This window comes from Geospiza fortis, unplaced genomic scaffold (genome assembly GCF_000277835.1).
Source record: "Geospiza fortis unplaced genomic scaffold, GeoFor_1.0 scaffold162, whole genome shotgun sequence".
Classification (NCBI taxonomy): domain Eukaryota; kingdom Metazoa; phylum Chordata; class Aves; order Passeriformes; family Thraupidae; genus Geospiza; species Geospiza fortis.
Window position 1 is genome coordinate 608282 of NW_005054316.1, and position 23999 is coordinate 632280.

Here is a 23999-nt window from a genome sequence, read left to right on the forward strand (position 1 = left end):
ATGGAAATCTTGTAAAGGGCAGAGGAAAGTGAAATTTATTATTCAGAGAGGAAAGCTACAAACACCTTATTCCATGCTCTGCATTAGTTGCTGAATATGACATAACTTAGAAACCTGGCAAACTGTTTCAATTTACAGACGGAACTCCAGTAAGGCCAAAAAATCAGAGCAGTTGTGAAGCAAGGCTTGAACAAACATGACTTTGTTTTCTGTTGTTTATGGCCAGCTTTTCAGGCCACATCAGTACCCTTGCTGTTATTCACATAAATCTCAGAGGGTTTTGCCTCTGAGTGAAGATTTTTCTTTCTTTGTCAGAACGAATCAAACAAAAGGCATATTTGGTAGGGCACATATAACACCGAGTAGGTTGACATACGCAGTCTTTTTTGGTAGGTTCATCTAATTAACAGGAACAGTATTGCTATCAACAGTGGAAGGTAGTATTGCCCCAAATGACTTAGGGGTGGGGGAGGGTGATGACAATGACTCACTGAGACAAACACTTCTGCCTCCCGGCTCATTTAATCCCTCCTGCCTGCCTACAAGCTCTGCTGCTGCTCATCTGTGTTAGAGCACATCATCAGACAGATGCTTGTTGAGCAACTTGCTGCACTGAGGGCACTGACTAATTCTGCACTGACTTTACACCACACTGGGCAGCACGGTTAATAAGACTCAAGGCAAGACTGAACATACACTTCTTGTCCACACAAACAGGATTTTTTCCTACCACAGACCACCAAGGTTAATCTGTTTTCAGTGTGGCGTTCAGTGGAGCCTGTTGGGCTCTCTCTTCCAGCTGAGCAGCACAGAAAAGGAAAACCAAACCAGGTTAAAGCAAACATTGCTCTTCCCAGGTTCCCTCAAAGCTTCTTGCTGTCTGGAATGTCTAAACTCTGGCAAATTAAACAACCATCCAGATGTGTTATTTTAAAACTTTAGACTTTGGTAGCATTAAACTGTAGGGTGTGCAGGCAGCAGCACTGGGTGAGGGTGCTACTGAGAGTGACCATATTGCAGTCAGACACTTTCTCTTTATTTTAGTACAGATTTTTCCTTGGGACTGCCCTTATTTTCTAAAGCAACCTGCTCAGAACACCAGACCAGAAACAACTCATTTCACCCTAGGAAAACATTTGGATTTTCAATATGTAGAATTATAACTGTTCTTGGATAAGCTCTTACTTGTGGAAGAGTATTCAAAAAACCACTTCTTCCAGCTCCTGGAAGTCTGTATGTCAAGTTTTGAACACATCTTTCCTTTCGTCCCCCAAATCTTTTGTGAATATGAGAAACCAGTGTACATCTGCATCAAGTTTCATATTTGGCAAACTAGTCTTCTTACAACAAAAGAAGTTTTGTAGAAGGTTTACAACACATCTTTCATGCAGCATGAGATTGACATAAAAACTGTATCCCCAAATGAACAAGCTTCCATGTTTAGTAGCATGCCCACACAGAAAATTCAGATGAAAGCCATATAATAAACGCCACAAAAATCCCTGGGGCCTACACAACATCCTCCCCTGAAAAATATTAAATTCAGCATGTTAGTAGCAAATACAGGTGTATTGATACAGGATGGGCTTGAACTGGTCATTTTCCTGCAGATCAATTTTATGAACCCTTCCTGCCTGGAAGGGGCAATTTCTGTGAGAATTTAGCCTTCCAGGCTAGAGGAGTGAAGCCAACACTGATGTGGCAGGCTGTCACAAATAGGCACAGACTTGTATAATTTCAGGTTTCAAGAATTTGTACAGTACTGAGTAGAGACAATTTATTATTTTCAACACCTTGTCCAATTATCATGTGTCACATGGCCTTGCTTCTTATTGTGCAAGTATCTGGCACAACCTGTCCTGCACCAGTTTCATATGTATGACCAGGTTAATCACATACACCCTTCTACAAATCCTCAAGTGGCACACTTTCATTCTTGAAAGGTCCATGAAAATCACGTCCCTTTCATCTGAGCTAAGATAATATAATTTCCTTTCAGAGAGATAAAATCCCTTTCATCTGAGCTAATATAATTTCCTTTCAGAGAGATAAATGGGCAGTCTCAAAGGAGTCACTCATATTTTTTGCTGATACTGTCTTCTCACCCAGTTATTTGTGGTAGAACACCTACAGAGAGGCACAACTTAGGAAGCTGGCTAAAACTGCCAAGTGGAGTTTTTTCTGAGTAGTGTGCTGTTCTCCTGCAAAAGCTTCATCTCTTTATTACCTGAGGTGGGATTATGATATTTATGCATGGGTAAAGTGCTTTGAGGCTGAGAAAGAAGTTGTATGATTATAGGCTAACCTTGCAGGTTTAATTCCCAGATTACAGCTCCCATCTCCTTGGCACTTCTGGTTTCATTATGATGTTGGACAGCCACATATCTTTCAAAGATTATTTTCCATATATGAGTATTGGAAGCACAAAGTATTAAACCCTAAGACTTCTAGGCCTTCTCTTTTAATAAGACTTCTAGGCCTTCTCTTTTACCAGCATGCAATATGGGGACAGTGATGGTACCCAAGGTAATTCACCTCACCTGTCTGAGGTTAGTGAGAATAAGGTAATTCACCCAAGGTAACTCACCTTATCTGTCTTAGGCTGCTTTGAAAATGAGCATCTACCTCAAGCCAGCTATCTCTACATTTCTCTCTGAGTGATGAAGCAAGAGAAGGCACTTCTGAAAGCAATATATCATGTTCTGAGACCTTTAGCATGAATCAGCTTCCAGACAAGCCCAAAGGAAGCCCCTAAGCAGTTGTTCACTACCATACAACTGACTTCTATATGGTCAGTGCCCAGTAAAGTCCCATACACCGCATCCACCAAAGATTGCTCTGGGACTGACAGTCCTTCTACTGAACTAGCAAAATCAAGAAACCTTCCTATTACTGCCCAGTGATGAATCACTCAAGGATATTCAAATGTGGGACCATGAAACTGTACAAAAGCACGTCCCATCACAAATGGATTCCGTGTAGTCCCTCTGAACTCGTCCAGCTGGCACTACCCCATGGAAGTGCAGGCAATTGGACACAGAGTGTCAGTTGTCTTCATGCACCACTGCACGTTACCCTCAGCAGCAGGGATCCAAGATCTTGGGATCAAAGGAAGGAGGCATAGAAAATAAGCACACACATTGCAGCAGGAGGTGACAGTAAACAGAAACCCTCTCAGTGCTCACAGAGAGGTTTTCATTCCGGATGCTAAAATTAAAGCTCCTTTTAACTTGGTTTTAAGTACTTTATGCCCTTGGCACCTTCTTCAAAAGCACAGTTACAAACTCAGGAGTGCACAGGAAAAGGAACACGATGGAGGTCTGTAACTCTCCCTTCCCCTCACCTATCTTTTTTTGGCTGCATTTAGGTCTAGTCAAAGAAAGTAATTTTTAAAGCAGGCGTAATTTGCAGAGAATGTGAAATCACTGATGTTCCTCAGGAATGACTAGCAGTCATCTTGGTGTATGCACACTCCAAGCGCTCACAGAAAAGAGAAACAATAACTCTTCCTTGACATAAAAACCCAAAACAATAGAAGGCCAAAAGTGAGGAAGAGAAGGAGCAGGTTCCAAAACAGGTTTCATTCGTAGTGTCTGGATCTGAAATCTAGTAAGTACAATCTAAAATTAATTTACTCCAAGGAGAAAGAAAACGTACAAAATTCCCCCTCCCTCCTTTCTCACTTCCTGTGCCTTTACTTACTTTCTTTCAGTGTCAGGTGTTGATGCAGTGCTGCTGAGACCAAGCGACTCCTGCAAGAGAAGACATGCAGCACTGAAAGCAGACACTAGAGCAGCTTCTACCCAATTTATGCAGAATATCAAATCAAAGAACAAACAAACAAAAGTTGATGATCAAAACCTAAGTGCTTACCTCAATCTGGGATCGCAGCTGTAGAGATGTGGGGCTGGTATCAGGTTTCTCCTAAAATACAACAAATATCAAGTTAATGAAATATCCAAACACCAGAAAGAAGAAATATGAAGGGGAGAAAAAGGGAAAAGACAGTAACAGAACCAAGAACTATTTCAAAACAGTTCATACAGGAAACATTAACTACTCTAGAAAGAACTGCTTTCAGGATAAATTCTGAAATAATCCAGTAAAACAGCTAATTTCATACTTATCACTGCAGAACACAGAAAGTAAAGCTGCCAGACAGAAGTCATTCAAAACAAAACAGAAAGAGGGGCGTTTTACTTTCACTAGATCACCACCACAATTTGTTAGATAAATTCAAGTGCAATTTCCAAGAAATTACCTTCAGGAAAAATTTGGCATTAGGAGAAAATTCTCTGAGGAAAAAATACGGTGAGGATGCAGATATCGTTCATCAAGACCAGCTTCTCACACAGAAACATGTCAACAATATGGAGTTCAAACCACTTTTCTACAAACACCTAGGATATAACCATCTACTCCAATGAGAACTCCAAAGAACTCAATTATCCAGGCTCCCCTTGCAGTTGATGGGGAGACACAGAAACTCCTACAGTACAACTTGCCTGACAGGTTTCAGCTACCTCAAGTTAGATGAGGGAGTCCCACTGGTGGTATCTAATTGAAGACTGCAAGCCAGCTGCTTAAAAGGCGCACACTATTAACATGTCTAGCTGAAATTAGTGGGAAAACTCCAGTTAGAATGGAGGAAGATAATACAGTCATCAGTACTGAGAACTACACTTTGTTGGTTGATCTTCATGTGAAATCATGGGGTAAACTACTTATTCCTATTTTATTCTCAGCCAGCCTTAGCCCTTGTGAAGTTATTGCAAAGTGAATTCCATAACTTACTCATCACAGCTGGCTAAGCAGTGGTGTACACGCTTCAAGAAAATTAAAAAAAGGACATGGATTTGTTTCTCAGTGCTGAAGGACTTCTTGTTCATGCATTCCTCAGCCTACATGTAAAACTCTTATCTCTGTGAAATTGTACTTCCTATTCTCATTGTTTACACAAAGGGTGACAAAAATTGTTGGGATTTAATAAAAAAAAAAAGAGAGAATCTGACACAATTTTCTGGAAATGCAGCCTTTTAATACCTAAACAGGAACTTACTACTGACTGCCATGAGGTGGTGTTGGACTAACCCACTCAGGAAGTCTGCAAGATCTGGAGTAGAAAGGAGCCTGCTCTGCCATCACACAACAGAGTCAGCTTGCACTGCTGGCCACAGGAGTCAGGGAGGGCACAGGATGGCCCATGACCATGTCCTTGCTCGTGTGCAAGGCTGATACCGGGTCACTGCCCTGCTGGGGAATTTTGCCTGACCATGCATTGTCTGCACATCTGCTTTTGCTGATTGTGTAGCACAAAAAGGGAAATGAAGTCCTTGAGTGAGAGTGGACATGAAAAGGCGATCACGTTCACTTACTGACAGATCCAACAGGACTCCTCTAGTCAAGCAGAAACTGGACCAAGGCCAGGGGAATTCCAGAGATGTTCACAGATAAGAGAAATTAAAATAGCTACTTGGCACCAGGCATCCCTCTCTTTCTCCCTTAGTTCTGTCAAAAGGAACTTGACTAAGTTTTGTACCTGGAAAAGGCTGCAGGCACATGGCTGAGAATCTTCCTCAGACACTCTCCAAGCCCTGCCTAGTTCTTTGCAAGGAGGGAGAGAAAGAAGAGCTCCACTATCCAAACACTTGCCACTCATGAGCACCTCATCTGTCCATAAACTGCTGCACTGAGGAGAAAAGGAACATTTTATCACTTTTATGTTACAGTTTCAGTATGCCAAGTCAGGAGAATCCACCATGTCCCCAACAAGGCCTTTAGATCCCAAGTTCCTGATGATTTATCTGCTGTCTTAAAAAGCTGCTTTGCTTCAAGTGGTTTTTTTTTTATTTTTAAATATAATAGTTTTGTGCAAATTTGTGTAACTGCTTGAGCAGTTGCTCATGAAGCCTGAGACTACAATTACATGAAAAGTTCCTACTCAGCTGAACAGTCAGCTGCATCCCATGTAACTAAATCCTAAAAAACCTGACTGTATTTACTTTCATTTTTCTCATTTGCTGTCAAAGCTCACCCTGTTAGAACAGGACCTGTTTTATAGGAGCAAGATGACTGTGCAGGGCAGAAGCAAGGACAACTTTCCTCTCCCCCCTCCAGAGCACAACTTCACAATGCTGGAATGCAAAACACCTGATAGTTCTACACTATTATGATTAATATTCCTACCTGCCTTTCCAGCAGAATAGTATTTTTTTCTATTGCTATTTACACAAGAAATAAAAGGAAAATACTTGGGGAAAGAGAACTCTCAACTAAACTTCTGGCTTAGATCTGTAGCAGAGATCATAGAACTTTCACCAGCCTTGAGCAATTCTATTTATTTTGGTTAAAATCCATTAAACCTCACATTAAACCTCACTTTAAAATCCACAGGTTGTGTTGACATTAATCCATCAGGACCAGGGCCCTTTTTTACCAAAGACTAATTCTAGAAGGTTGAGCAAATGTACTGTTGGCATGTTCTCTAGCACGCGATATGATCTTTTCAGAAAATATTTTTCAAGGTTAGTTTCATTGAAGTACATCTTTCATCCTTCTGAGCCAAAACTTAAAAATGAAACCAAGGATAGCCTGGGCTTATAGAAACAGCGGCTGCAGTAAGAGACACCCCCAGCCCACATTTCCAGAGCCCTTGTCTAGACAAAGCAGGCATCAGAGCAATAGGTATCTTCTGTGCGAGCAGCCCTGCTGCCCCAGATAACTGCCCTCTACATGTGCCCATAAAGCTTGTCTGAGATGTACCAGAAAATTCACATCACCTACATGCTACACAGTGCTCTGAAGAAACCCAATGATCTGAGAAAGTATCTGATCAAGTGCACATTCCTTAAGCTACAGTACTAAATCTAGTGTTTCCCAAATGTGACTGATTTACCTGCGTGGCTTCTGGATTTAAGGGGCCCTAGGCAGGGCACCTATCCTGTACCCAGAAACTGCTGGTGCATGAGGAATTTGTCCAATACACTATTAAAAGCAGTAACTAAGATCTGAAGATTCTGGAGAAACTGAGATGTCCATAAATTGTATCCAATCCCCAGGGAACACATTATATGGAACGTGAACAATGGCTTAGCACCAGCTTGTCCAGCTCCCCTGCAGGTCCAAGGTCAGCACAGGAAAGTATCTCAAATACTGATAATAACCCAGGAGGAAGTTTTAAAAATCAGTAATGCTAATATCCTGTAGAAGAAGCCCACTGAATTTAAAGTAGGGATTCCTCTATCAAGTCACCTACACCTGACCTAAAACAATCTCAGCTTGCAGAGGAATTTTGTTCTCCCACCTTTTGTTCTCCCATTTCTTAGCAAGTCCTAATAGGAGTCCTATTTCCTTCCTTTTGCCTCCTTCATCCAAAGCCACTATCATCCAGAGGATGGGTGTAGGACAAGGTCCTGAGGTCCTGGCACAAGCTCTGATCCAGCAGCTGGAGGAAGGGATGGATGTCAGGCGTTGCGCTGCCCAGGAATTGCCTGGGATCACCAACCCTTCCACACGGTGGGTGCCACAAAGAGCAACTGCAGAGCCACACTGGTAACCTTGGGAGCTCTGGTGCCGAAGTGCAAGTTGGAGAAACGCTTTTTACAAATCTCTTGTTTTGGAAGAAAACGTAGTAGTAAGCTTAACAAGCAGGATTTGCAGCTTATGCTTCAAACCTTTAGTTGTTTGCCTTAGGGACCAAGAAAGAAGCTTCCTTTGCAGGTAGCTTTTTCTGCCTACTTTGTGAATGAATTTATGTGATCATTTGCATATATTTTCTTTTCAAATTACTGCAGGTTTCTAAATATTGTGATTTTGGCTTTATATACTACTTCCCTCGTAAAAATCATCAAAACAGTTTTGCAACCATTTACGAGCTAAGTCTGAAAAAAGCAACTGTGAAGAAAGTACAAAGCACAAAATACATGGGAAAGAAGCTGAAAAACCATTTCCTGACTGGAATGGCAGGTTTTGAATTCATGAGGGACTTTTCCTTCCATGACAACTTCAGTTCAGTTGTTCTGTATGTCACGTAACAGGTAAAAGGCTGTGTGTATCACAGCCTATCTGAAGGCATTGCTGTTCTGCTCCTGAAATACACAAACATAGCAGACAAGAGCACCTAAAAGGAAACTTAGTTATCCAGGGTATGGCACATTCTAGGGGTAATGTGCATATTTTAATTACTTAAACATTAAGCCCCATCTATGCTCCACACCACACTGACTTAGTTTAGGAAATTGTATTCATTGAATTAATCCCTTCTAATTAAAAATTCATGAACCTCTTTCACAATTTCTGCCACAGGAGCTGTATCAATTTGAGTCATAAATTTAAGCACTCCTCTGCAGATCCCAAGACAGGATTAATCTCACTGTGCAGACAGAAACTGTGCAAAGTGAGACTCAGATGAGTGCTGGGAAAATACAGTGACATAAACAGTAAAAAGGAGATGACTAAAAAGCTTACAGATATATAAATAATTTTATGAAACTATTTCTGCAGGTGTAAATAAGATATATAGAGCAGAAAACTTCTGAGAGAATTCTGCCAATCTTTCCCCGAATGTTTTCTCTCTTTGCTCTGAACATGCATTGCATGTTCTAGTCTAGCTTCTAAAATGATTAAATGAAGATGTATCTGAAAGACAGCAGAGCACTGAAGGCTTGTAAGAGTTTGATTTATTTTGAAAGCAATAATTCTGCCTGGAGTCCTCCACCACACTGTATTTCAACCTCTGTAGAGGTGCTGGGGAAGAAGCAGGGAAGCCCCTGTAAAGAGACAGTGCAGGTATGCAGGTATGTAATGGAAATTGCCTACGAGTCAATAGATATGAGCCACGAGTCAGAATAAAGAAAAAAATAAGACCTATTCCTGTGTCAACCACCTCAGCAAGTGTTTGAGGGAACTAACAATTCAGTGAGTTTCCAGTAGTACAGATTAGTTAAAGTCTCATTTTGAGTTTCACACCACAACCTCTGGACCATCCCCTTAGCTGTTTCAGCAAAGAAAGAAGATTTTTCTGCACCATTGCTCTTAGACATTAGAGCCTGAGCTGACACATGCTAAATGATAACATCCTGCAGCAGCAGCAGCAAAACTCTGGATCAAGGAAATGAGTTAAACAGAAGGGATGGTTAAAAAAAAAAAAAGAAATTTCAAATAAATACTTCTGAGCATGAAACAAAAATCCAAGTGTCTCAATGCCTCATAGAAAAATGCAGACATAAGGTAAACACTTAGCTTAACTACTGATGAAATGCAGCTTCAGAGAGAACACACTGATAGAATACTCTCATGTCTGCTTTTAGTATTGGAGACGGAAGAAATACCCTGCCTCTCAGCTTGATGTAAACATCAGAATCTATTGAACCTAACACATCTCAGGGCAAACACTGGATCCTCTCTCTTCCATTTGCTAACAATGAAAGCAGAAGCATTTTTTTCACCCATCTCAAGTACTCTGGATTTTACACTAAGGCTGGGAGCCACAGGGCCAAAAAAATTTCACAATGATTTTGAAAAACATAATTCATTAGCAATTATAGAGAAACTGCAGCTTTTGTAGAGCCATGTAACAATAAAAAGTGAGGCAGTGCTAAGACATAAATTCACTTGTAACAAACAGAAGCAGAGTCCAGAAAAATGATGGCATAAACACAAAAAAACCTAGATAGAAATGGGCTTCAGAAAAAGGAAAAGTCGATAAGGGAACACAGCATTCTGCAGCAGAGAAATCAAATACCTTCTGATCAATTTTCCAAACACGATGAAGCAAGGCCAGAACTATGGTAGCTATCTTTGTGCTAAAACCATATTAATATAAAAGCCAATATGTGATTGAGACACAGCAGGCCTTTGATTGATGCATTTTACACTTGTTACTAAAACGGTACAATACTCAAGTGTTCTTGTTGCTGGCAGGAACTGCCTCTGTACTAGAGCTCTTGCTGGTACAAAAAGAGGAGTAAGACCCACCAGCTCTGCCTAAAAGTCCTTACATTAGTCAGCACTGATTTTTATTGTACAGGTAAAGGTCAAAAAGAACTTCTGTGAAATAATGTTGGAAAACAGTGAAAGACACGGGTTTCCAGGGAGGACTTTAAGATAGAGTGGTTTTGGCATCAGAAACAGCTGTAATGTTTCAGTGGAATGAAAAAACCCTAAACAAACCACATCAAGAATGGTTAAATGTGAAGCCAGAGGACTCAGGATGTGACACAGACAAGGGAGGCATGAGGTAAAGCCCAACTGGATACTGCCCAAATGGGGCCCTTCTTGTTCAAGAGCTGACAATGGGCCTGGGGAATAACCACCACTTCCCCCAGCGAGAGCATTTTGTCCTGTGGGAAAAGCACAAGAAAAGGAAGAGAGAAAATAAATGAATAAACAAACAAGCAAACAGTTTGCAACAGTTTGGTACTTTGGGGTAGGAACAATCTGGTCAGATTCCTTGCCCAGGTGCTGGTCCTCTGGCAAGGACAGCTAATGGCAGTGTGCTGTACCTTGGCCCCAGTCACCTCCTGAACCAATACCCACAATTAATGAGGAAAGTAGTACCTCTGTGAGCCATATGTCCCTATCACCACCACCCTGCAGCCTGCTTTCTGTAACTGTGGTGCTAGGAATTTTGAGTGGTTTTGAAGTGAAGCACGCACTGATAAGATGAGAAAACAAGCACGAGGAGCTCCTTGCCATGAAAGCCATGGCTGAATATGGCAAACCTCTTTCTGAATACCAATGGTCCTGATTTGTTTTTCTGTGCTCTTCAAGTTCAGGCCACCTCTTCCTAAGGGCCAATGATGTTGTCCATTTCTCTAAATAATCCTTTTCAGATCTTACCAATTCTTCATTTTCATGTACACAAAGCTGTACTATATTTCTATTAAGGTTATTTGCAGTTTTCTCAATTTCTCTTCAGTGTTTCCCTGAACAACAAAAAATGTATTTTCTTGTTGAAAAGTGGAAAGAAAAAGGAAAGTTCAGACTTAGACCAATGCTTCCAGGAAAACTTTTACAGCCATGGTATAAATCCTTTCAGACACACCATGGAAACAGAGGCTAACACAGGTCCACTGTCATTTGTACTGATACTATTCTTGTGTACCTACATGCCAATATCCATGTCTCAAACACATGGAATTTCAGATGATCTACACTGCAAATGAATGGAAGCTTTTGTGCTGGATTAATCAATATGCTCAAGGCTCAGGGATTCTTGTAAAACAGGTTGTTACCATAATACTGATGACTTTTTGCAAGTATACCCCCATTCACATCATCACTATGATAGCTAACATTTAAAAACCATATGTTGCTTTTACTTTATGTTTTACCAAACAATAATTTACCAAGAAGATCAGAAACTAAGTCAACTTTGAGTTACTTAAAAACCCTGGTAAAACTGAGGAGGAGGTGAATCAAGAGAAAGCACTGATCATTAGGAGACCTACAAACGTTTTTCTACCACAGATGTATGGAGTATCAGCAATGAACCCCCCCATTTCAGGGGCAAAAAATGCCAACATTTTGCATTAATTTCATTCTGGGAAAGCAGTGATTTGCTTTACTTTGTTAAAAAGAGAGATTTTTAAAAAATCATAAAGGTTATGTAGTGGAAAACAAAAGATATTTTAGTTTTAAACTTTCCCACACTTTTTTTTTCTTCTCTAATTTATGACAAACTGATATGCTGGAAGGCATTTTGTGTCAGGAACCTCCATCATACAGTCACTGCAACGTGCAGTAGAATTAGACAGTTCTCTTTTTTTTTTTTTAACTTGACACCTCATATTGCTGAGATTCGAACCCAAACCCAAGCACACATGAAAAAGATTCTACTCTTTTTGCTAGGTTCTCCAGCTGTAGAAGGCAAACCCAAAATTCAGAGCTCAACAGCACTGTGGGCAATGGAAGAAATCTGTCACGACCCCTTTTTTCCACAACTACTGCTCTTTGGGCTGCCTGTGGCTGCTATCAGGTTGTGCACTTCAGAACTCCTGACTTCCTCTTCCTTCATAATCCTCTAGAAAAACCTGCACCTACATCCACGTTTCCACTTTTTAAAAGTCCGTTTGTATAGATGTGCATATACCTGCTTTGTGGATTTTTGGTTTTTTTTAACATGAAATTGATTCTTTCAGAGCAGGACTAAAGCTTTTATTTAATTAAAGAAAAGCAATTTAAGACTTTCCCCACATCCAGCACAGAATTTCTGAAAGTTTTTGTGTTATTGTTCAGGAAATGGATTTAACTTTGAACTCTTTAGAGAAGTGAAAGAATTCAGCAAAAAACAAAACAAAACAAAATAAAACAAACAAAAAAAAACCCAAAAAACCAAAAAAAACCAAAAAACCAAAAAAAACCCAAAAAAACAAACCCCAAAACCACAAACAGCACAAAAAGCCCCTTAGATCACAGAAAAAAATCCCAAACCAACCCCACCAGGAAAAAGAGGCAACAGAACCACGTAACAGTGTTGTGCTGAGTCAGGACCTGAGCCACATTATCCCTGACAAGCAGTCTTATCACGAGGCTGTGCCCACATGCACATTTACTGGTTTTCTCATCTTTCCATGAAGAAATTCAAACAGCCTACTGTTGCATCTTTTTGTGCAAAAATAATTACATCAAAATTATAAACATTTGGGCAAAATAGATTCCTGCTTTCCAGCTGACAGTAACACTGTACCTCTATTTTCCTCTTTCAGAGGTTAAAAAAAACCAACATCAACAGCTGCTAGCTCAAAAAAGCAGACATCCTGAACTCAGATATTTGTTGGCAGTAAGCCTTGCAGCCCAAGCTCTCAAGCCATCCATTCTTTAAGGTTGAGACTGAGTAAGCCCTTAGTGCTGATTTACACTGTCACTTTAATTTTTTTAGTTCAGTTCAGGTCCCTCTTCGTAATTTCTATGTTCATTATTTCATGAGAGGACCACAGCTGAAAAGCTGTAACAACATGACATATTCTGCAATTTCAGGACTTAAAAACATGCAGGGCTGGTGGGGTCTGACCTCCATTTCAGCCACTTTGACAATGAAAACAGCAGGAATAGAAATGAGAAAAGGTTTTGAAAAAAAAAAAATCTATCAGACAAACCTGTGTGAGCATATTGGGAACTAACTCTGATGACATTTCTTTATGACAATAAACTTGTTTTGAAGAAACTTTTTAAGAAGGCACTTGAAGCAAGAAAGAAACTGGTCATACTGGGAAAAGTTTTATAATAGATACATATTTTTAAAATCTTAGTTTTACAGTCATTTTGAAAAGCAGAATAAATGTACAACTTGAAATCCAACTGGTTCTGTTTAGTAGGTTGATATGTGAAACTGAACACCTGAAAAGTAAGAATAATTCCCTAGAGCTGGGCACTGCACTTCTTGCTCTCAACCTGCATAAACACACTCCAGGAATGTGAGTGGGTGAGGGGAGGGAGACAAAAGTTGATAGCTGGATGTTAACTTCAAAGTCTCCTACAAAGTGAGAGGAGAAATTAATTTCTTGAACAAAAGAACTGGAAACAAATTAATCATATTAATGCTAAAAAAGGACTAGACCACAAATTGCTAGTCTGTACTCACTCTTCCTGCTATAAAAACTACGTCTGATAAAAGAACTTTTAAATTAGCTGTTCTCTCTTTACCTTTGAAATTGAAGCCTGTGCTTTGGGACGGATGCTTTGGGCCAGAACCTTACTTAAATCTTCATCACGGGTCATTAAATCTTCATCACATGATCATTATTACAAAACTAAATTTCAAATCAACTCTGATGCTCTAAGTCATCATGGAAGACTGCTCCCATCCAAGGGAAAAATTATTATTGAATACCATTAGACTACCTGGCACAATCTGGTTATTTACACAGAAGATTTGCAACATCCCTATTTGAGAAAATTAAGAAGTAATTATTGCCTTCTACACATTCATGATAAAAATCTTTATCTACACAACATTGATGGGAATATTCTCCATTTTCTGTTTATATTTAAAGTAAGACTGGGGTAGAAAATCATGTGCCACAGATGTAGGAGTTAACAGGAACAGCCCCGACTGGAGGTGCAGCAAATAGGAGCCTTGCTCTATGGGATTACTGCTGCATGCTTTGCTTTGAAGGGGAATGGTGCCACAGTGACATCTGACAGCTCCAACACTAGTCAGCACAATTGCTGGAAAGGGGTTAAATTAAAGGCTTCAATCAGCCATTAACAGCTCCTGCTGCTGGGCCAGGCTCCAGCCCAGCTGCAGAGCTCCAGCCAGTTTTTGAAAAGCTCAGCTGTTCTGCTGAAAACGCACAAGTGGGATCCTGCCATATGACCAACAATTGGGGTAGAAGGTGGGGTTTCCTCTGGCACACAGGTCAGACAGAAGAAAAGTGCTTAACACAAGTTTCAGTGATTCTTAAATCTAAAGAGTAACAATTCTGAATTCTGGGTAACAAATCTGTATTAACAAATCTGAGGCTCCATCAAGCAGCTGTAAAATGCTCCTTTCTCTGTTCAAAGCAGGAGAAGCAGAGATTTTCCCCAGAAGAGGACAGTGGAGGCCAGAACCCTCTCCCTGGGGCCACAGCAGCCTCCTAGTAAGATCTGCTCATGCAGTCCCTGGGCCTGACTGCTGCTCCCTCCAACCCAGGGGCATTGCCCCACCTTCAGGCTAGCACAGGGTAGCGATGCACAATTCTTCTTTGCCTTGGGTTGTTATGCAACGTGGGATTATCACATCACAAACTGAATGAGGGTCCTTTCCCACCTTTCCCAACAAAATGCCAATTGCTGAATGATGAACAAACTTAGTACCAAGAATGTCTGCAGAGAAAAAATGAGAAGTGCTGCTTACAGACAAAGCATTTGAATCTCAGCAAACATCCATCCTTCAGTCAGTACAGATAACTCAGGCCAGAGGAATCTGCAAAGAAAGCTACCACCACTGTTCCAAGCAAATAATCTGCAATCATTATCTACAACTATTCACTGGAGAATTAAGAGTACTGCAGCAAAGCTTTATAAATTATTTTCTCGCGTAACGTTTTTTCCTTGCTTATTCCTGAAATTGCTCCTGAAGCAGCAACTACAACAGACTTCTTCCCAAGTTCCACTTGAAACTTCAGTCTTTTTCTCCACCACACTTTGGGTCACACTTGCCTTCAAGAGGGATGCACAGAACTAGCCCTGCAGAAACAAATGAAGCACAAGTGCAGCCTTGCACTCCAAGAGCCACCCATAGTTTTTCAGTGACAGTGTGCACAAGTAGCGCTTGCACTTCGTTCCAGCAAAACCTGTACAGCTTTGCACTCCCTCATGTACCTTCTTTTTCCACTAATGGCCATGTTTTACTGTTAAAGGAGTGCTGCAATCACAGGTAAATCAAACTATGGAATTTAAAAGGCCAGCATGCTTTAGATTTTTATAACTTGTCTTTCAAACACACATGAAGTGAAACAGAGGCCTCAGCAATGAAAAAGTGGTTTTGTTCAGAGGTCCATTCAAAACCCTGCCCCTTTGCTATTAGCACTAAACAGTGAACTTACGCATGCAATCTAGCAGCACAAGAGTTGGCCAAAAGTTACAGCAATGTCCTGTTGAAGTAGGCAAAGCCAGGACATTAAGGGAGTAATGCCTTACCTGTACTGTTTCCCATTCTCTTCACCATCCCACTGTAGGGGAGTGAATAAATGGCTGTGTGGGGCCCAATATCCAGCTCAGATTAAGCCACAACAGTCCTTCTTGGTGCCCAGCATGGGTCTTGCAGGGTTCAAGATAACAACAGGTTTGACTGGAATGTGCTGGATTGAATGTATAGCTGTAATTGCTGATTAGCCATTAATTGGCAGGTGCTTGTCAGGAGCCTTGCTTGCCTGACTGTACATGAGAGTCCAGTGCTCATTAGTGGCTAGATTTTGCTCTCCCTGCTGCTGTGCTACTTTATCAGCTGGCTGTGCTGTGCCTGGGAGCACTGTGATAACAGCAGCAGGGATGTGCCAGGCTGGCAGTGCCTGGGCACTCGCTGTGTGTCTGGCTGGCTGGCCTGGGCTGGCTGGGACTGTGCTGGGAACTGCACTCCGAGGGACCTGACCCATGGATGGCTCCACGTGGGAGCAGCTGGATGTGTGTCAGTCGGGACAATCTGGAAGTGGCTGTGGCTGTGTCAGTGCAGCAGCAGGAGCCTCTGCAGGGATGGAAGCCCAGGGATAAGGCGGTGCTGCAGCAGGTGGATACTGACACATCAGTGCCTGTGGATAAATCCATGCTGGAACACCTGAAAGCATGTGGCCATGGATAATCCCACATGAGAGCAGGTACTCCCCTGGAAGGACTGCAGCCATGGGTAAAGCCACGACAGAGCAGGTTTATTCCTGAAGGGGATGTGGCTGTGGGTAAGGCCACACTGGAGCAGGTGGCCTGTGGACAGGCCCATGCCACAGCAGCTATACCCCCAAAGTGACCATGGCTCAGAGATAAAGGCTCTGCTTGGAGCAGGCACAGCCATATGGGACTGCAGTCTATGGATAAACCCTAGGCAGGCTGGGAGCAAGAGAAAGAATGTTCAACGTTATGGTCTGCCTCCAAGGGACAAGGGGCAGAGATTTTAAAGAATATAGTTTTAAATCACTGTGGGGTTTAAACCCCATTATTTGGGTTGCGTGTCAGAGGAATGGCTATAGAAGGACCACACAACACTGGAGGACAAGTCTTACAAAAAGCAATTTCAAGGGTAGCAGCAAACTGATCTGAACTGGCTTTGGTGCCCAAAAATTCCACACACCACACCACCTCTCCCGTTCTCAATAAACTCAGTGGACATTTATGGATATTTTACAGGCAGAGTCCATAGGCTAGGGGAAATATCTGTGTATTATATCAAGGGATGAGAAGGGGATGGCAAATAATGAGCATGTGTTGGATAGTTTGTACCCGAGAATGATGTAAATGGTAATGTGTTGGTTTTGGCTGGGATAGAGTTAATTTTCCTCACAGTGGCTAGTATAGGGCTCTGTTTTGGATTTGTGCTGGAAACAGTGTTGATAATCCAGGAACATTTTTGCTATTGCTGAGGTGTGCTTACACAGTTAAGGCCTCTTCTGCCTCTCACCAGCAAACAGACTGGGATGCACAAGAAATTGGAATGGGACATACGGCATCATGCTCAACATACACACCTGGGGAAAGAAGGAGGAAGAGGGTGGGGACACTAGCAGTGATGGCATTGGTCTTCCCAAGTCACTGTTACAGATGATGGAGCCCTGCTTTCCTGGCTGAACACCTGCCTGCCCACGGGAAGGAGTGAAAGAGTTCCTTGTTTGGCCTTGTTTGTGTGCACAGCTTATGCTTTAGCTATTAAACTGTCTTTATCTCAATCCATGAATCTTTTCGCTTTTACTCCTCTGATTGGCTCCCGCATCTCACCAGGGCAGGGGAGTGAGTGAGTGGCTGTGCTGGGCTTAGCTGCCAGCTGGGGTTAAACCACAACACATTGAAGGACAGCAAGAGCAAGCAAGCTCCACATTAAGCCCAGTTAATTTAAGGCCAATACAAAGGCCATCTGTTACTGTCATGCTACAGAAACCTGGGGCTTCATCATGACTCCTACTTCATGTAACTAAGTCTTTGCAATAATCTTGTGTGCATTGAACAGAAACAGACAAAAAACCAACCCATTAAAAACCAGAAAGAAAAATTAAATAATATGGGCAATGACATAACAAAGCACAAGACTAGAAGTGACCAAAAAATGTTGACAGCTGGGGAATTTGTAGTAAGAGAAAGACCAAAGCAGACTGTACACTGTAATCCTCAAGGTAAGCAGTGTCAAGCCTGACTTCATCCTGAAGATGGACAAAATACCTGGAATAAAACATGATCAGCAAAACTATAACCAGCTGCACAAAACCCACAAAGGCAGCATCAAAGGTACAAAAGAAAAATAAAAGTCACAAGCAACTAGTAAACGAGACCCACAAGTCCAAAAACCTTGGTGCCTCTCAACATTGCAGTACCAGTGTGAGCAACAATTTGCGATTTCAATCTAAACCAAAGGGCAGTCAAAGTTTTAGACTGGGGAAAAGCTACTGAAGTCAAACCACTTGAGTTAATAATTTGCTGCTAAGCGCTTTCAGTTCTGCTTTGTCACTGCTGCAACCCCAGGGAGCAAGCGCACTGCGAGCTGCCTGCCTGCAACAAGCCAAGGGTTTGCTGCGGGAAGGGAGCGTGCTCGGTCCTGTCTCCTCTTCCCTCCAGCAAATGTAAATTACAAATGCAAAGCTCCACGAACAAATCACCGAACACCCTGTCTTTGCCAACGTCTATGTGTAAGCAGTATGACTGAGTTTGCTGGTAGGCATTCCAACTAAATTAATTTACCATGGTATGGAAAACCTGAGAGAAGTAAAACTTAAGCTGTACAAACACCTGCAAGAGTTTCTAAATGCCGGGGCTTTTGCAGCCAAGACCTGCTTGTTTGGGCAGGTGCTGCCACAGTTATCAGAGTATACATGATACAAATTCCTCTGCTCAACTGTCTTCAGCAGGGAAAGCAGCCCAGACTTCTTGGAAACAAATCTGCTCTAATCAGGACAGCAACAAAATGTCTTGACCAAAAGGTTATTTTTTTTTCTTTTTTCCCCTTTCCTCTTTGTACCTTAGGGAGTTTTCTTCCAGGTTATAGCCCTAACAGGGTTTCATTACAACATCTTGAGGCTCTATTACTGCATAAATTCCTTTATAAGTTTTTATTGTTTCAGATCCCGTTCTAACACAAACTTCTCCTCAACAATACTGTCTCTTATTCAAGGTTATGTGCAGTCTGTGAATAAATGCATGCCAATGGATACAGAATTGAGTTGTCAATTACACAAGGTTTTGTTAAAAAACAAGTGAAATAAAAATAGTACATTAGTAAATGTAGCTGAAACTACAGAATAGTATCACATATGCTACACTAGACCTTCACATACACCAGCAGGTCCCTCTAATCTAATAGGAATTAGATTAAGTATATTGCAACGTGCTCAGCATGCTGCTCGCTTCTCTAAAGAAACTATAGGTTTATGCACTTCCACTGACTTTCAAAGCAGAAAGAGACACACTGAAGCCTACCAGCATCAATTTTTATTCCTTGTCTCATCTACACTTCATTTCACTTAATCTATGATAATTCTTACATATATATATTTTTTTTTTTTCATGTAATATTTCAGAGAAATTGAGGGGTTAGGACAACAAAGTATTTAAGCACATGCCTGGCAACAGTACTGGTGTGTTTAAACCTCTGCATGTTTTTGCATGCTTTACTGATTAAGTCCTGATCACACAGGAAAGTACTAGCAGTAAGACAAGTTAGTAGATAATGCAGATACCTTAATTTTCATTGCACAGGATTGCAGCTCCTGTAGAAATTGCAGCTTTTATTTCATAGTGCATAAGCTGCAGTTTCTATACAACTATCTAAGCCTTTAGAGGAAATATCTTTCTAAATTTGGAAAAAGAGTAAATCACTTGCTGTCCCAGCATATCCAGAGGCCACTCTTTATCAGTGCATCATGTCACAAAAGGAAAGAAGACAAGAGGGTGGAAGCTGGTCGGTGCTAAGAAAGAGTGGGGGGCTGCAGCAATGATAGAGAGATTACCTGAAGCCGATTTCATAATTCAACATTCCTTATAAATTCATGGAAATCCTAACACCCAGGTATACCCCTTATGCATTGAAATTCCACAAGGAATTTTATTTCAATATGCACTGAAATTCCACAACGAATATGAATTTCAATATGACTGCAAAAGTGGATTTAACAGAATTCCTTAGATGTCAAAAATCTACTGGTACTCTGCACTTTTGAAAACAAACTCTAAGTCTTAATGAAATTGTAAGGCCAAAATCTGATTAATTTCTGATTTGAAGCAATGCTTCTTTCTTGTGTTTCCCTGTCTCTCAAAAGTACTCAATTCTAGCTTCTTGAAAATAATCCATGGTGAAAATATATACTATAACAGAGTCTGTTTTCATATCATATATATGATATCACATATATAGCTTACTATGACTTTAAAAAAGGCCAAAACTTAAATAAGGTGATAGAATTGATTTACCACGATCTTTATCTTTAAACTTTTTAAACAGTAACCAATTTGCCTCCCAGCTCTCAGCTTGAGTCAGACACTGTTAATTACACAAACTCAATTATTAGCCTTTCATATTAACACTTCTGTTTCCTCACACCTTTGGTATCCTTCAGATCTAATTAAGCACCAACTCTTTACAGCAGAATACTTCCCACTGAATGGATTCTCACAACTCCTCTGCATCTGCCCTCCCTTGACAAGGCCTTGAAATGCCTACAAGGATTCAAAATGCTGCTGCTGTTTAGGTATTAAAATGTAAGGTTATCTCAGTAGATCCCAGTCCCTTTGCTGGCTATGCAAGATATCTCCTGTAAAAAGTGTTCTTGATGGCCTCTGCCTGTTTGCCACTAAATTAATCTGTTTTCTTTGCACGTCCTTGGCTTCTCTAGCACTGGCAAACACTTGTCTTTTACACCATTCCTTTCTATCACTTCAAGTCTCAGTGGTAGAGGACAAAAAGACATTTTGAAGTTTACTGCAAAAAAGAAACGTACTGGATGATTAGAATGAAAAAATGAATGAACTATTTGCTTTACTATTTGAAAATCAGTTTCCTGGTAGCTCTAAATATGATTTTAATCATTATTTTCAACAAAATTAAAAATAATGAAACTTGGCTAGCACTCTGTAAAATAGGATGAGTTACAGAAAGACCACTGCAGTTTTAGGGGCTGGCATGCAAGGCTAATTTGAACCCATTTATCTTTCCAACTGTTTCTTCCATCTCTCCAATTCCAGGTATACTAAAAAGCAATAAATTTTGATGTCCTCCACACTATGAAAAAGGAAAGTACAAGTCTTCAGAGGGAAAAAAATTTCCCCTGAAGTTTTCTTCTGCATATTTTGCACTTTGCATTGCCTCAAGGAAAATATTTGCCTTTTAAAGCTGTATTACTATACACTGTCCTTGTCTCCCCAAAGCCCCAAGGGGCTTTTTCCACAGCTACACGTGTAAGAGACAGGATTTATGTGGTGACCGTGAAACACACGTTGCACTGCTATTCCCAGGAAGAGAAAAACTAATCCCAAACCTACTCAAATCTTAAGACAATACCTGCCACCAGGACAGCCACTGGGCTCACATCTGTCATACTGCTTTGAATCCTCTCATTGGTACTGCTGAGGAGAGGATCAGCACCTAAGCAGTAAAAACTGGTCTAAGTATGGTGTGACGGCCAGAAGAGAACAAGGCACAAAGCCCAAACAGACAGGAGAGGGCTTCAGGAGATGGCATTCCTTGAGAGGAAACAGCTGGAGACAAAATCAGCAGCAAGTGCAGTGCTGATGCATCCAAATTAAACTCCACATTATTCAGACTGCTGTGGTCTTCCAATGGACAGCAAGGCTTTCCTACTTCTTGGCATAAACTAGCTGATAGCAGTGCTGACTGACTCAGAGATCATCCAGCAAACCCATAAAGAAAGTCCTCTCTGCTATTTTATGTGCTCTGGCTGCAAACAATCTGAACAAGGCCCTCCAGGATTTGAGAGCCTGAATGACCCAGACTATGACATCACAGAAAGTAAAACACAGCTCTTACAGGTACGCCTGTTCCACCTTGAATTGCCAAAAAACATTTGTAACATGCCTCCTACAGTGCCCAAAGAATGAGAATAATCTGTTAAAAGATAAAAAGGACTCCTCTTGGGTAAGAACCCAAGTGAAAAACCCAAACCCACCATAAACACAGCACAGAAACTACAGTGTTTTACCTCTCACTTTCTGTGAATGGCACTCCCAAAACAGTGCCAATATTTGCCAAAACTCACAATATTTGCCTGAAAACAAGAATTCTTATCTACTGTATTTCACAGCTTTGTCAAAGCTGCCAACACATTCAGAAAAGACGTATGGAGGTGTAAGTAACTGGAGTCATAGCTTACATCTCCTTTCCTTGGTGTCCTGCATTTACAGCAGAGGAGAGGATGCTGCTACAGCAATCCCCTCCTTACCAAAACCAGCCTTGAAAGCCACTGGCGAGATGATTACTGAGAAAGTAACCAAAAAACTCTGTGACTGTGTCCCACTCAGTACCACACAAACCTCTCTCCATATTCTTAGAGGGATGCATACTCGCTGTTTCTACCTGTGTATTTCCATTAGATTAGATTTTAATAAGAACTGGTGACTAAAGTAGCTATCTCTAGTGGTCTGAGAAAGCAGAAAGAGACAACACAGATAGAAAGGAGCTATTTTGCAACTAGTCTCTATGAAAACAAAGTTGGCAAAAGCCCCAAGAAACAGATAAAGTCACGTTGAGTAGGTTAAATAGTTCACCCTGCCTTATGCAATTGCATGGCTACTCTCAGGTCCTTGATTTTTACAGTAAATAAACATTTTGAAAACTAAATGGGAGAAAACAAGAGTACAACTGGTTTTTAAATAACATTCTAAAGTCCCTGAATACTCATTTTTCTCAATTTGCCCTGCTTTATTAAAAGAGTGTTTGCCAAACTGAGATAACATCTCTTACTGTAATAGTTTTTAACCAATGCAGCAATTCATGATTTACTCTTTCTCAGCTCTGGCCGTGATTCTGGATACACACTCAGGAGCAGCCCTGTAGATTTCATGGACTGTGATAATACTTCAAACCTCAACAAATACAAAAACCTCAACTGAATTATCTAACTTAATTTTCATCCTTAAGCTTCCTGTGTTTTGAAAAAAAAACATTTAGTAATTGTGCTCTGAAAGCAGACTTTGAGGAGAATGTGTCAGCAGTTAGCACTGTGCTCCTAATTAAACCAATATATTTATGGTCTCCATAAATTCCCTCTGCAGCTATAATACAATGCTTCTATATGTCAATTTCCTGGTATACAAGAACGTTTTCAAATTATCAGCACTGCCTTGCTGACTGCTTAAGATAAGGCCCTCATCTAGCAATGCAAAGGAGACTTAGGTTCTGTCACACATTAATGAGAAAAGGGAACCATTCACAGAGAGCTTTCTGCTCCTCCAGAAAAATCTCTGCTGACTGCATAAAAATGTTACCTTTTCTATATTAATTAAAGGGACAGCATCATGAATATACATTTATTTTCCTTCTTCTGACTTAGCATCTCTTAAACAGCATATCCTTAATTTTTGCTGCAACTCCTTCAAATGCTAATTTAGGTTCCTTGGGTTAAGTGAAGTGCTGCTTTCTGCACTTGAGAGTGCAGAAAACACACATAATGAATGTCCTGAAATTTTCATCAAGTTTGGAGAATGAACATTGCTACAATTCAACATTTGCAGGCTTAGTTTATTTTCTTGCAATTTTGAGAAAATTTGTCTTGGCAAATGAAAATCCAGGAGTGGTCAACAGCAAACTGTCAAGAAAATGGGGAAACCAAGAGCAGCAGAACGCCCTGTGTGGCAAACACCAGGGACACCTGCTTGCTGTGTCATTCCTCAGTGTCACTGAAGAAACATCATTTGTCATTTGTCAAACCCAGTCAATTCCACTGTTTCATACCCAATCAAGGAAATTATCTTTGTCAGTAGATGCTACATCAAAGCCTAATACTTCCAGCAAATTACTTAACATTTGAACACCTCTGTTAAATTATCTGTAAAATGGATATTTTAGCATTCAATGCACAGATGCAAATCATATGCAACAATCTGTCTGCCTACAGAGCAACACCACAACACCAAGACAAAACTATGAAGTCTGTCCTCTTCAGAGCATAAACCACTACCTCAAAATGTGTTTCCAGAAAGAGATGTCGTGATGACGAAGGACAGAAGGTATCTTACGTGACATGTCCTTACACTTCTAAAATGATTTTTACAGACAAATCAAATGAGCACAGCAGAAATCTGCCTTGCTGCATGGTTTTAAAGTTTTGATGGAGAACAGTATTTTCCAGAGGAAAGGAACGGGGGCGTTG

At 40.9% G+C, this 23999-nt stretch overlaps 1 protein-coding gene across 2 annotated transcripts in view; it reads right to left on the reverse strand.

Annotated features, from left to right (window-relative positions):
• SASH1 (SAM and SH3 domain containing 1) overlaps positions 1–23999 on the reverse strand; it is a 122250-nt gene that overhangs the window by 58732 nt on the left and 39519 nt on the right. For both annotated transcript variants that reach the window (XM_031056232.1, XM_031056231.1), the window contains exons 3-4: positions 3874–3924; positions 3703–3752 (exon numbers count right to left, since the gene is read on the reverse strand). In XM_031056232.1, coding sequence (XP_030912092.1) covers positions 3703–3752; positions 3874–3924 — 101 coding nt within the window. The remainder of the gene's footprint in view (positions 1–3702; positions 3753–3873; positions 3925–23999) is intronic.